The sequence below is a fragment of the Schistocerca nitens genome, chromosome 9 (genome assembly GCF_023898315.1).
Source record: "Schistocerca nitens isolate TAMUIC-IGC-003100 chromosome 9, iqSchNite1.1, whole genome shotgun sequence".
Classification (NCBI taxonomy): Eukaryota; Metazoa; Arthropoda; class Insecta; order Orthoptera; family Acrididae; genus Schistocerca; species Schistocerca nitens.
The window spans coordinates 246,909,396-246,924,752 of record NC_064622.1 but is presented as its reverse complement, the minus strand read 5'-3'; the positions used below and the strand labels follow the sequence as shown (position 1 = coordinate 246,924,752).

The following is a 15,357-nucleotide window of genomic DNA, read 5'->3' as shown; positions in this document are numbered from 1 at the left end:
AATATTCTGGCTGGAAACGAAAGAATATGCATTGTGCGGCCAGCATTGGACACAGATTTGCGCGAGTAGATATGTGGAAGTGCCCAAGTAAACTAACGAAGGCAGCAGCTTATCCAACATCCATATGAATACATAACGGGCAAGAATAAGTCAGCCGGAAAAAGCGCAGGTTTTCTATTGGCCACATTGACCTTTGTGCCTGGATCAGGTCATGAGTTTTCAGTAATACCAACCGTGACCATGATCATGACCATGACCATAGCCTCCGTCCCCAGCGCCAGCTCCGCCACCATATCCTGAAGACACACATAAATGTTCTAAGTTACCGTTTAAAACTGTGTGATATAGCATAGTTAACATTTTCTAAAGTAGCTATCTGGACAACGGATCTATGATCATAGTCAATAACTACACGATATTTTAAACAGTTTATTTACACTATTAACTTATTTTCTAAAGCAATACATGGCCCTCTAGGCTGTAATGTTCTTTATTAATTGTGCCGTTGGCCGATTTCGACATTTATGTCATTTCTCCATCGTTCACGGTCATTCCAGTCTCCTTCATTAAGACCTCTCGCCGCCATTGCTTCGTTGACGTGGTCTTTCCAGCATCTCGCAGGTCTACCGCGATTTCTTCTTTGATTTGGAGTCCATTGCCATACACGTATTGGCCATCTTGAGTCTGGCATACGCTGCCAGTGACCATACCACATTAGGCGCTTCCTTTCTATGTAGTCTAGGATTGTGCTTTCGACATTCATAACCTCTCTGATCCTATCATTTCTAATATTATCAAACCTGGAAAATTCTCAACTCCATCTCCAGAAATCCATCTCGACAGCCAGCAGGCGATCTTTCTGCCTCTGGGTTAGTTCCCACAACTCTGCTGCGCGTTATGTTTTTGTTCCAAAAAATCCAATTTAGTTGTTGTATGGCTTGCTTGCCCTGGCCAATTTTATTGTTTATATCATCTAAACTTCTACCATTGGACGACAGTGTCACTCCCAGGTACTTAAAATTATGACACCCTTCAAAAGTATCAGCACCGAGTTGTAAGTCGTTAACAGCATTTTCTTGCACTTTCAGATATTCTGTTTTAGATATGTTGTAAGCCACGTCAAATATTGTAAATCACATTACGGTTATCCACATGTGCTTGAAAATAACATAAACGTCGAAATCGGCCAATCGTACAATTAATACAGAATATAACAGCCTACTACAGGCCATGTTTCCCCTCAACAAAATTTTTGGAGGCTGTGAACGCACGAAAAAACAAAATTATATTTTTTAACTTGATTTTAGTCTTAGTGTTTGGAATGCTTTAGGCTTGCTGCAACTGCATATATGAATGAACACTGTATCTATTTTAAGAATCTACACACAAATTTCTGCTCTTAATCAAGAGGAAACTGGGTCAAGTGGACCAAAAGACTCCAGTTGCATATTATTTGGAGCAAACAAACATGTTGAATAGCTAATGAATTCATATTCGTATCTACTATCCCATGACGTTTGTTAGATACTAAAAAAGGGCGAGAAGAAGTGTTCAGTTACAACAATTTTTATCACTCTGGAGTTAAAGTAAACAAATAAATGTGAGGCTTACGACCTGTAATATGTCTTCCTGCTCGACGACCTTTCGGGAGTTACTCATTCGCTCGATAAAAGTGTGGATGAGTAGACACCATTCCGTACCTTCTCTTCTCGGACAAGTTCGATGTGGTCACAGAGAACAGACCTGACACCTCCAGTTCACTAGCTAACGATACTAACAATTAGAGCAAGCAGGGTATCACTCTTCCACTTCAGTCTACTAACAAAATTCTAATTCAGATGCACCTCCAGGAGAGAAAACAGCAGCACACTTTCCGTGCAAGACCTCGTTCCATTCAGTTGTGCAATGCAATAAGTATTATCTAAGAACTTCATCTGACACGTTTCCACATCGCTGAAAGGTCCCCTCAAATAGTAATAATTAAATGTAAATCCATAATGAACACTACACATATCTCGATTCTCATTTTCAGGCAGGCAAACAAATAACTCCGCGATCAGACCATGTGAACCACTAGATGTCACCCGATCGCTGTGTCATCCTAAGCGATATTGCGTCATTCGGGTGTCATATGGAAGGGCATGGACTAGCATACCGCTCTCCTAGCGGTGGTAAGCTTGCTAGACACAGGAAAAGCTCCTGGGAGTAGCCGGCATTAAACTCGGTTTCTCCGTATGACAGTCATACAAGCTGACCACTCAGTTACAGAGGCAGAAATATACAGTCAAGTAAGAGTGACCGCTGCAAATGCACGGGATCGATAATGAGTGTGTGACTGTGCTTTTGCTAGGCTAGTTAGTATGTATTCACCTTCCTTGGACAGGGGGAGTCGTATGGGGGCAGGAGGGAGGAGGGGTATGCCGACTTCAGCGATGGAGTCGTGCTCAACGAGGCAGCTATGTGTGGGGGACAGTGTCTCCGCTCAAGAGTTAGATATGATACTTGGTCTCTCATACCTCCCTATTGTGGCCGAGCTGGAGGCTTCTACTTGCAGCCTTTGTTTCTGGTGCGTTTCTTACAGCCCAGGCCAGGCAGTTAATTGGAGAAGTGCCTTAAGAAAGAAGTGAGCCATCGTGCATCAACACTGGCACACGACACCGACGGCTATGAAACCTTTATTCCGGAACAGTCACGTGAGAACCTTATATTAAACACCATTGCTTCGGACCATACCAGAGATTGGCAGTGGACTTTAACTTAATACTGTCAGCCATTACAGATAGCCGGCCGGTGTGGCCGAGCGGTTCTAGCCGCTTCAGTTTGGAACCGCGCGACCGCTACGGTTGCAGGTTCGAATCTTGTCATGGGCACGTATGTGTGTGATGTCCTTACAACAGTTAGGTTTAAGTAGTTCTAAGTTCTAGGGGACTGATGACCTCAGATGTTAAGTCCCATAGCGCTCAGAGCCATTTGAACCATTGCAGACATCTTGTGTTTGTGTTTTTCCGTGTCATTTGTTCTAAGTGATTGCACGTACTAATACTTCTCTGAGTCGCATGATAACAGTTGAATATTGTGTTTCCGAATTTTGATCATTATTACCTCAGCTGAGGAGTCATTTCGAAATAACTATTGTTCGTTGTTCTTAAGATTGATTTCGGGAGTGTCAAAGCAGAATACAATTAACCGGACTCGGCTGTAATTATCTTGTTTCTTTGGTGCTGTAATTTTAAATGTTTTAAAGTTTCAATCAAGTAGGCTTGTGCATCTCCCGTGCTTTAAGTGGTCAGATTTCATTTGTGTTTAAAGGTCTAAATGCTGTTTTTAATTCTGTTGCTTTCTGTCTGTTATAGTACACTGACATTTGTTATCTTGTCCATTTATTATTACCATTCCAATGCACCAGTCGGCTAGTTGAAGGGAACGTTAAAAACTACCCAAAGGTTGTATGGCTTCCATCTATAACATATTCCCTTATAAAATCGAAGGGGTCTTTAAAAAAACAGGAACTTTGTAGTCCTTTGCGTAATTTAAAATTTACCACAAGTTACTATCTTCGTTCATGTGGAAGATATAACCTTGTGAAACGGAATGAAACCTTTTGAAACACACTCTTTTTTTAAGTCTCAAAGCCACAGTGTCCAAACAATAACTATATACCACATCATCGAAGCCAGGAACAGTATTGCGTGCGTGCGTGCGTGTTTGTATAGTGGGGTGTGGGGCAGCGTACACGTGACTGTGTATGTTTGTGTATACGAGATGTGATGCTCTTAATTTCAAAATTTTCTGGAGGAGCATCAAACGTAGACGTTCCATTCCAGCATTTCCAAGGACAAGAAACACCACTTCGCATTTTACATAACAAAATTCCTGCTGCTCTGTTGCTGTTGTCCGTGTGGTTGCTTGAGAAGAGGTGCACGGCACTATGACCGTTAGAACATTATTTTTGGGACACTTCTTCAAACACTTCAACTTCATAATCACGACACGAGGAGCACTCACCGTGGTGCGAGTGGTGCACGACGGGGTGGAAGCCGGACTTGTCGGCGTGGTACTTGACGGTGCGCACGCTGCCGTCCGGCTCCTTGAGCGAGTACTCGCCAGTCACGACGTCTCCGTCGCGGTGCTCCTTCTGGGAGTGGTGGTCCCCCGTGTGACCGTCGGACACCCCGTACTCGAACTCGTACTTCGGGTAAGCCTGTAGTGTCACGTAAAATCGATAAAAAGTTGGATTACACGTTCTCGTGCAGTTATACTGGAAAATTCGAGACGCTTGTGTTAAAGTTATCACGCTCAAAGATCAGGAACATAAATATAGATGCATTAGCACTTAATTCAACAGAACAAATGCAGTAAACAGAAGCGCTGAAAGGCGTGTTACATAATAACTAAAATTTGGCCATAAATGAAAACATGAGAAAATTGAGTGAAAATCAGAGACTACAGGAACTGAAATTAACTACATTCGAAATCTCTAAGGGTTCTCTTTTGTGGTTGAACTGAAAGCACACGATGCTTGAATGCATGAATAGCTAAATGAATTTAAAAGATATGTACATCTCTTACGTCTAGTAGCAGTTCATTGCAGATATTGTGATCACCGGAACCTTAATATGGACCGACTTCACTGTGTTACTTGAATTTTGTCTGCCTCTAACAGCCTTCCTGCAAACACGTCATACAAGTTAATACTTGATGTTGTCTGAACCGTCGTAACTGCCCCACTAGGTGGATTAAACCTGTCAGAATAGACTAACCCTTTTGGTCCCCGCATCCATACTTCAACATCTGACCTGCTGCCTAGGGAAAAATAAGCATTGACACGTGTACCTGGAAGTACTAGCCAACCTAAACACATACTGCTCCCAATAGCCAGAAGAACTGGTCTGCAAATGAAGTAAAGAATAAGGTTATTCAGTACACTGTCCTCAGTACCCAATAAAAATATCTCCACACCCTATATATTTCAAGAAAATCAGTATGCTAATCGCAGTACCATGTGGCACCCGTCGCCTTACACCACCTTTCATATTCAGTATTCGCTGAGACATATCTTTGGATGTCGTATGTCGTATTTGAATGGTTCTCGAGTCAGTTGGCAGTTGATGGTTGGAGTGCTGACACATTATCTGCGTATCCAGTAATGCTGGCAACTGGTGTGTTATGCATGGGGATCATATCAACCTGTAACGCATCAAAAACAGCCTGAAGATGACGCACTGAAGCGTTGAAACTGGGAGCGACAAAATAAAATAAAATCATAAGGTCGGCTGTAGGTGTTTTTATTTGTCACGATGTCATATTCAGAGTCGGTCCCTGTATGCTGAATCTGGAGCATAATGCCCTGTTTCTTATTTTCCAGACATGAACACAACCGCTGATGAGATACGGCACCATCTCTGTGTGCTTGTCTTAGAGACTTACGACATAGTCCACGCTGTGTCCGTGGCCGTGACCGCCGTAGCCGCCGTGTCCGCCGTACCCTCCGACGGTGACGGCGTGGGCGGGACCCACCACGGGCCCAGTCTGGTGGGCGTAGGAGTGGGCGTACCCTCCAGCCAGCGCCCTCTCGCACATGGCGGCCACCGCCAGCAGCATCATCGCCGCACACATCTGGAAGCAATTGGATGTTAAGGTTTAGCCTGCACTCGGCGAGACATTAGATACGTAACTGGAAGTAAACGTAGCACCAACGGTAAACGATACATAAAACAAACAAGTCGCAACTGGAGACGACAAACTCAAAAAAACACTGAAATGACCAATAGGCTCAGTCGTTGGTACAGCTGGTGGCCACCTTAGGTTCATGTGTAGGATACTGCAGCCCATGAAGCGAATTCTTGCTAAACACTCGTGAAACCAATCCTTGAATACTGTCCAGGTGTGTGGGAAACCAAATCAGACAGAACTAACGGGTGATGTTTAAATTATACAAAGAAGGACAACAGGAATGGCCAAAAATTTGTTTGGTCCGCAGGACAATATATTGGAAATACTGAAAAGCATAAGAAGGAATACGTCAAGTATCTCGTGAATATCCGTTTACAAAGTTTTTACTACAAGCTTCACTTTAGGAATATAGGGGTATCCCTATCTATCGCTCATACACTGAAATGAAAAAGCCATGGGATACATGCCTTGTCAGACCTCCTTTTGCCTGGAGAAGTACAGCTGTTCCATGTGGCATGGACTTAACAAGTCGTTGCAAGTCTTCTGCAGAAATACTGAGCCTTGCTGCCCATATAGTCATGGATAATTGTGAAAGTTTTGGTGGTGCAGGATTTTGTGTATGAACCCACATACGTCTATTATGTGGGTGGCCAATTCATTCGCTCGAATTGCCCAAAACGTTCTGCGAATGAATAGCGAAAGGCCGGCCGGAGTGGCCGTGCGGTTCTGGTCGCTACAGTCAGGAACCGCGAGACCGCTACGGTCGCAGGTTCGAATCCTGCCTCGGGCATGGATGTGTGTCCTTAGGTTAGTTAGGTTTAAGTAGTTCTAAGTTCTACGGGACTGATGACCTCAGAAATTGAGTCCCATAGTGCTCAGAGCCATTTGAACCATTTGAATAGCGAAAAATTTTGGCCCAGTGACATGGCATTGTCATCAAAAAAGGTTCAAATGGCTCTGAGCACTATGGGACTTAACATCTGAGTTCATCGGTCCCCTAGAACTTAGAACTAATTAAACCTAACTAACCTAAGAACATCACACACATCCATGCCCGAGGCAGGATTCGAACCTGCGACCGTAGTAGTCAAGCGGTTCCAGACTGAAGCGCCTAGAACTGCTCGGCTACACCGGCCGGCTATTGTCGTCCATACGCGTTTTATTCATAAGCGTTCCACCGCTGTTTGGGAACATGAAGTCCATGAGTGACTTATAATGCTCTCCAAGTAGACCGAACATTACCATTTACAGTCACTGTCCCAGTCCATTCCATGGTAACACAGACCACGTCATTACGGAGCCACCACCAGCTTGCAAAGTGCAATGTTGACAAGCTGGGTCCATGGCTTCTTGGGGTCTGCGCCACACTCGAACCCCACCATCGGCTCTTACCAACTGAAATCGGGGCACATCTGACCAGGCCAAGGTTTTCCAGTCGTCTAGGGTGCAGCCGATATGGTCACGAGCCCAGGAGAGGCGCTGCTGGCGATATCTTGCTGTTAGCAAAGGCATTCGTGTCGTTAGTCTGCTGCCATTGCCAATTAACGCAAAATTTCGTGGCACTGTCCTAACAGATACGATCGTCGTACGTCCCACATTGATTTCTGCGGTTCTTCCACACATTATTGCTCGTCTGTTAGCAGTGACTACTCTAAGGAAACGCTCTCGGACGTTAAGTGAAGGCCGTTTATCACTGCGTTGTCCAACGTAAGAGATAATGTCTGAAACTTGGTATTGTCGGCACTCTCTTGACACTGTGAATCTCGGAATATTGAATCCCCTAACGATTTCGCAAATGAAATGTCCCATTCGTCTAGCTCCAACTACCATTCCGTGTTCAAAGCTCGTTAATTCCCGTCGTGCGGCTATAATGACATCGAACGCCTTTTCACCTGAATCACCTGACTACAAATGACTGCTCCGCCAGTGGAGCGCCCATTTATACCTTGTGTACGCGATACCACCGCCATCTGCATATGCACACCGATCTACCCTACGACTTTTATCACCTCAGTGCATAGGAGCAGCAAAGAAAAGATTGGACTATTTAGAGCATGCGTAGATGCAATCGAACACTCATTCTTGCCGCGCTGCACACACGAATGAATCAGAAAGAAATCGTAGTATGTGGTACAGTGCAAAGTACCATCTGTCAATATTTCATAGTGGTTTGCAGAGCCCAGATGTAGATGTAATCGAGACGTAGAAACAGAGTGGTTCACAGAACATGGGTGTAAATGTAGGCGTAGGAACACCACTGCTGTGTCTGACAGCATTCAGACGGATCTGAAATGAGTTCTCCGGGAAACTACGAAAAGCAATTAAAAATTATGGAATTGTGAAACAGTTAGTGTCGGGGGAGTCATAAAAGTAGAAAATAGCAAAAATATATCCCTGCGTCATGCTACTGATTTTTATGCACACAGATATCTTAAGGGGTAGGAATTGTATAGAAATGACCTAATCATGCGAGAAATCAATAGATTTATGACAGGTAAATTGTAAACAGATGTGGGAAAACCTTATGCTTTCAGGAAATGGCAAGGGGTTCTTTAAAGAAGGCCAAGAATAATTTAACCCCACAATCTTCCCCAATCGAATTCGAGATGAACAGAACTTCCTTTCCTCCTTTACCGCAAACAAGCAGATGGAAGTCGCCCGTGGCGGAGCACGCACTATATGAGACCGATCCCATAACAAAATTCTCCAACACGCCTGATTGTTCAGAGAAGTCATAGGAATTCACAAAAAGAAAAAAAGATAATCTGAACGTACGGATCCAGGATTCCGGTGTAACTGAAAACGAGCATTCCAGATCAAGAAGGGCAGAACCACGGCTATGATGACCAGTAAAATGCCCTCAGACGTGTCGCGACTGGTATATACAGGATGTTTACAAAACAAAGTGTCACATAATCCTATAGGGGCTAGTATTGGCCAAAACTAGAAGAAAAGTGCCTATAACGATAAGTCCGAAAACAATACCTATTGAGATGTGTGCCAATTTGTCCACTCATTCCCATCTGTCACTTGCGTAAAAGTACACACAACAGACAGTGCTCCACATGGCTACCTCGCATTCTGACAAATCCTTCGGCTGTTCTTCGAAGTGAATCACGCACTGTTTCAGACACACTTGGTTCCATTCAGACTGCGTCGCAAGCACTGGGCACACGCTCTCCATTGTCGATGGGCTGAGCAAACACCAGTACCTTCAAACGTCCCCATAACCAGAAATCCACCGTATTCAGATCCAGTGAACGGACAGTTCACGTTAGCGAACCCTCTCGACCTGTCCATCGCTCTTGAAACGTTACGGTATGGTATGGTGCACGATCCGTAGAAAATCGGTTGGTGGCTTTAGTACATGTGCCAGTCGTTGTTTCTGCAAGAGTAACGTTCACCAGTAGCGCTGGTAATTCATCGTGCTGTAACCGACGGTACACACTACCTGTTAATCTCTTTGGTGCGCTATGAGTCTGTTGCCGACAAGTCCTGCCCGTACACTGATATCAATGCGATCCTCCAGGCTTTCTCGAGACTTTGCATCTGCCCAAAAGTGCTTATTTTTATAATTTTCTTTTGCTATCTCTTGTAAGTACTACCCCATTTGTGTATAAAATGCAAGTTCTGAACTCTGGATCTTCAATGGCCCATTTTCAACAAGTAATGTTTTTGGACAAGTCATTATAGGAATTTTTCGTACAGTTTTGACCAACAGTACCTCCTGTAGGGATGTGACACTTTCTATAACAGCATAATGTCTGGCCGCCGTCGAGACTCCAGTCTGTCACAGCAATGGAGGACTAACCTGTGACAATGCTTGTTACTTGTGCTGATGAAATGTCAGAAAAATCGTTAAACAAACATCGGCTGTAGACCCCGTCACAAAAGCCAACAGACAACGCGTCAACGAATGGACACAAAAGCCTCAAAAACTTTGTTCTGTAGAGACAGCTAGGCCCTGAACACAAGAGATCAAGAAAATCTCCGAAAAATCTGTTTGTCAGTTGGTAAAGTATACTGATGTCGCTTGTATGTAAAAGGAGAAAATTCGGATGCATATGATAAGAAACGTGCAAAATCTGTATAAGACAACAAAATTCGGATAGTAAAAAGGAAACTTCCATGACCCGAAGTGTCACAATTAATAAAATATTCCGGGCTATTATGCCGTGGTCGGATGAATTTCACATTAAAACACAATGTTTCGTCAACATCTGCGGAGGATATTTTCAAGGGGGATCCTAGATTCTTTGAGTGTCACGCCCTGATTCCCTACTGACTGCAGAGAAATTTCGTTTATGTGTGTTCCCAGCAATGGCGTGACGTCACATGCCTTGAATCTCCGGGTGCAATTGACGTTGTCGGCTGCTGTCGTCCGCTGTTGCTATCATCCAGTGATGGAAGACTGGTACACTAGTACACGTCTTCTTCATCACTGGGGTCCAGATGTGATTAAATTTCATGCTCTCCTACTTCCTATCGAAATTCCTCGGATGTTCTCTCTGTGGCCTCTCTGTATAGCATTTCGTGGTATCCACTTGTGGCTACCAATACCAGAGTCCTGTAAAAATGAATGTGGTTGCAAATCATGTTCCACAACAGCTGATCTGTCAGTCTCTTCCCTTCTACATTTGGCCTTGTGCTCTTCAAGTCGATTTTTGGCCTTTTTTGTGGTACCCACATACACCACCCCATAAGTATACGGAGTCCTATAAATTCCTGCTTTTTCCAGTGGTTTGCGAGCATCCTTTGCCAATTTTAGGTGATCCTGTATCTTCGAGGTGGGTTTGTCAATTAAAATTGATTAACAGTCACCACAGATAGTCAGAACGACAAGATCTACAACTACATACATACTCCGCAAGCCAAGTATATGGCGAAGGGTACCAGGTACCAGTACTAGTCATCGCCTTTCCTGTTGCACTCGCAGATGGAGCGAAGGAAAAGCGACTCTCCAAAACCTCCGCATGAGCCCTAATATCTCTCACATTATGTTCCTGGTCCTTGCGCGAATTGCACGTTAGCGGCAATAAAAGCGTTCTGCAGTCAGGCTCAAACGCCTGTTCTCTAAATTTCCTCAATAGTGCCTCGTGAAAAGAACGCCGTATTCCCACCAGGGATTCCCATTTGAGTTCACGAAACATCTCTGTAATACTCACGTGCTGACCGAACCTACTGGTAACAAATCTAGCAGCGCGCCTCTGAATTGCTTCGATGTGTTCATTTAGTCCGACTTGGCGGGGATCCCAAGCATTCGTGCAGCACCCAAGAATGGGTCGCACTAGTATTCCACACGCCGTCTCCTTTAAAGATGTACTACGCTTTCCCGAAATTCGCTAACAAAAGGAAGTCGACGACTCGCCTTCCCTACTACCAGTACCTACCTGACGTGCTCGCACCATTTCATACAGGTTTGCAACGTTACTCCTAGGTATTTAACAGATGTGACTGTGTCGGACTGCACACTACTAATGCTGAATTCAGATGTTACAGAATTCCTCTTCCCACTCATCAGCATTAACTTAAAGTTTAGAGCAGGCTGCCATGCATCACACCAACTAGAAATTCCCAGATGTTGCCGCACTGACATCCTTTGTGATAAAAACTAATCATTCATATATTTCGTGGTGACTTTAGCCCTTGTTGCAATGAAAATAATAGAATGCGATATTGCAGTGCAATATCGTATTGATCCACCGAAGTCGGGCACGCGACTTGCACGTAAAATGTCTCACCTGGACGGGAATATACGAGGGTGAGTCAAATGAAAATTCTAAATTTGTAATAAGAAATCAAAATTTCGCGCCGTTATTCTGTAAGTTGTTAAGCGTGCTACAAACAGTGTGCCGAATGGCCTGTAGGTGGCAGCAGAATGCAGATGCACACATACCGTCGCAGTATCAGTATAAAGATGGCTGCCCCACTTGCGACTTGCACTAGGGAAGAACAGTGTTCTGTTATTCAGGTTTTGCGTAGTGAATGTGTGAAACCTATTGAAATTCATCGACGAATGTAGGTTCAGTACGTTTACGCATGTTTGTCACAGCAGCAAGTCTACGAATGGAGTAGGAAGTTCGCAAATGGTGTGACTTCAGTGGAAGATGCTCCTCGTCCAGGTCAGGCACAACGAGATGTGACTCCACAGAACATTGCAGCAGTTGAAGTCATAGTGAAGGAAACCCGCTGAGTGACACTGAATGACTTTGCAGCATGTTTACAGATTAGTCATGGGTCAGCAGACCTCATTGTACATGATGTGCTCCAGTTTCACAAAGTGTCTGCGAGATGGGTGCCACGGCAGCTGACTCCTGAAATGAGAGAACGACGTGTTGACGCTTGTGAAGAACTTCTTCGACGCTTTGAACGAGAAGGTGATGGCTTCCTTGCAAGAATCGTTACTGGGGACGAAACCTAGGTTCACTTCCACCAACCGGAAACGAGGAGAGCGAGCAGGGAATGGCGCCATTCCTCATCACCAAAACCAAAGAAGTTTCGAACAGAACCATTAGCAGGGAAGGTTATGCTGACTCTCTTTTGGGACGAAAAAGGCGTCATTTTGGAGCATTACATGCCTAGATGGACCACTGTCACCAGTGCATCATACACAGATCTCCTAAAGAATCATCTGCGGCCTGCAATCAAATCAAAGCGACGTGGATTGCTGTCAGCAGGTGTCCTTTTGCAACGCAAGGCACCACACTGCCCATACAACAGTTGCAACAATCACAGGCCTGCATTTTGAGTGTCTTCCTCATCCACCATACTCACCAGACCTTGCCCCATGTGATTTTCATATGTTTGGACCACTGAAAGACGCAATAGGAGGAAAGAAGTTCCGTTCTGATGAAGAGGTACGCCACGCGGTGAGTGGTTGTGCGGACTACCAAAAGAATTTTTGCTAAAGGAATTTATGCACTTTGTAAGCGCTGGAAGACTTGCATTGAGCATGGGGGAGATTATGTTGAAAAGTGATACAGCTTTGTACCACTTCTGCACAATAAATAATATTTAAAAAAATATTTAAGGTTTTCATTTGACTCACCCTCGTACATACTGGATGCACGCGTACTGGTTCGAGGCACAGGGTTGACGACGTATAGAAGTTTGGATCTGGCCGTAAGTCGTGCATGGATAACTCAGTGGTAAGGCGACCGCTCGTGATAAGCGGGAAAGCCGGGTTCAAATTCCAGTTGGGCACAGTTTTCCTTGTAGACATTCCATTTTACAACTCATAATTGTCCGTATTCTCAATTGCGATTGCGAATACACGTATACATTTAATGTACAAAATAACAGAACGACTATCTCCCCGGGTTTTGGCGCATCTACTACGAAAACAGTGGGCGTGAATGGATGAGTTCTTGGACTGTGAGCCAAGTATAAAAATTCTTATGCCAAAAGACAACCAGAGTTGCGGATAAAACACGTTTAACCAGTATGAGACCTGTTTCGTGTTAATACTCATTTTCGAAGACACCAAGGCTTGCAGAGTTAATGATCGTTAACTAACTTCAGTGATGTTCATTTGGGACTGTACATGTATGTACCGACATTATTCAATTTTATTTCGGAGGCATATTTAACTTCGGAAGCCTTGGTCGGTTCGAAAACGGGTATTAATACGAAACCGATCACCTATTAACTAATCGTCAATTTTATTCGCAACTCTGGTTGTCTTTTTGCATCTTAATCAGTAAGAGTTACTGCCTCATATCATCAAGCATGCTAGAAGTATGTAACAATTCTGACTGGTTGTACTGATGCATATGTTTGAAAGCGGCTTTACAGACAAAACTGCTTAGTATTGGAAGAAAAATAAAAAGTAGTTTTACTTGATCCAGAGTAGTAAAATAATCATCCAGAAAAGGCAGAGTGCTTCACATGCGACTTAGTCACTTTGTCTGGTTTTGCGCGGGAACCAACACCGGGGAGCCAGGCCCCGATCGCGCGTACATTCCGGTCTGTAGCTCCGACTTTGGTAGGTGGCGTATCGGCTTCCTGCTGAACTAAACTTGTTAGGGGCGGCCTTGGGAAGAAGCTCGAGAAAATCACTGCGTCATTTATCGGTTAACTTCGCTGTGTTTATCTTGGTACACGAACTAGCAGAACAATCGACGATATAATTCAGATAATCCTTATCAGTTGCATCAGAGCCTCTGCATCACTTGAGAACAAGACTGTGGTGTGCAATTAGTGCAACCTCTGGTAGATTAGCGGCTTACTGAACTAAACGCGCTGTACACTTCCAATTGAATTTAGACCGTCTAGCATCGAGACACTTCATTATTCTTGAAATTTGACAGCAATACAAAATAAACGAGGAAGAAACGTAAAGTATGGCGTAAAGTGTGGTTACTGAGGAAACAACACGAATTCGCACAATGAATTTAAGCTGGCTCGTAACGATTGGCACAATTGCTTAAAATGGACGAAAGTATGTACTTTTAGTGTTTCCATCATTAACTGAAAGAAAAAAATACTACGGTTACAATAACACTGACGCTCCTATCACAGGAGAAGTTCGCAGGACCTGAAGTTTACATCATAACCTCTCAATTACTTCTCGCGAGCATTTCTTTACGATACGAAAAGGAAAGTTTTGGTATGTACTCGTTATCTGCGATGAGCTTGTTTTCATGGACGCCTTAACTCTTATAACTCCTTCCTGCAGCTACGCCTCAAATTATCGCTTGTCTTTAGGACTATTGATTTCAAGCAAGCTGCTTCAGTTTCCTTCCAACCAATTCTTCCACCGGTCGGGCACACGCAGCGACCTCCTTATTCGATAGTCATAGATTATTTCGCCTTCGGCAGGCGACATTCGCTATGCTGGATGCTGATGAACTCCTCCAAAGACAGATTCTCTTTCTCTCTTGAACTGTGCGTATATCCGCAACAGTAATTACTTTGTGGCTATAGGTTAAAGGACAGTAGAAAAGTAGATATATCCGTCTATTCCTGATTTTGGATGGAGTGCCACCATTTGGGCTTGACTGCGCGTTCTCATGGACACGATAGGCGCGCTACTCATATCAGCAAGGACTAAGGATGACGCACATCCTTCTTCCTACGTTTCCGCACAATTACGTACAGCCCGCTTCCGTCCTATCGTCAACTGCCTTAGGTCTGGCTCGTTCCTGTTCCACTTACATTAACATAGTTGCGTAATTACCTAAAACTGCCACAAGGCGACATGAAGGCTCCTCTAAGACACTTCAGCCCCTTGACTCTTCTACTCATGGGGTGACGCCAGTTCGTTTATCACATACGATGCACCGTAAATAATGTTCGGTATAAAATTAGTGAATCGGTGAATGTTTCTCCTATATACAGGGTGTTTCAAAAATACTTTTACAAACTTTGGGACAGGTTCCTTACACTAAAAGAAGGAAAAAGTTCACAAAATAATATGTCCCAAAGATCATCCTTTCAATATTATTAATGAAAGTTTAAAATTTATCGGACCTCATCAACCATTAAATAATAAATCCTCGCAGTGTCTTCCTCTTCCTTCTAAACACTCATTCACTCACCGAATCATGGACTGTCACACCATTGCAATTACTAATTGGCGGTTTCGAATGGTTTTGCATGCTTCCTTGACACGTCGATGAAAAGTTTCTACATTCGAGTTGTCTGCTGCATAGACCAATTGTTTAAGGTGACGCCAGAGATAAT

At 43.9% G+C, this 15,357-nt stretch overlaps 1 protein-coding gene across 1 annotated transcript in view; it reads right to left on the bottom strand.

The window, feature by feature from the left end:
* Positions 1-219: 219 nt before the first annotated feature.
* The window catches only part of LOC126204161 (shematrin-like protein 2), a 66,014-nt gene continuing 50,876 nt past the window's right edge, over positions 220-15,357 (bottom strand). The window contains exons 3-5 of the mRNA XM_049938568.1: positions 5,428-5,616; positions 4,006-4,201; positions 220-296 (exon numbers count right to left, since the gene is read on the bottom strand). Coding sequence (XP_049794525.1) covers positions 220-296; positions 4,006-4,201; positions 5,428-5,616 — 462 coding nt within the window. The remainder of the gene's footprint in view (positions 297-4,005; positions 4,202-5,427; positions 5,617-15,357) is intronic.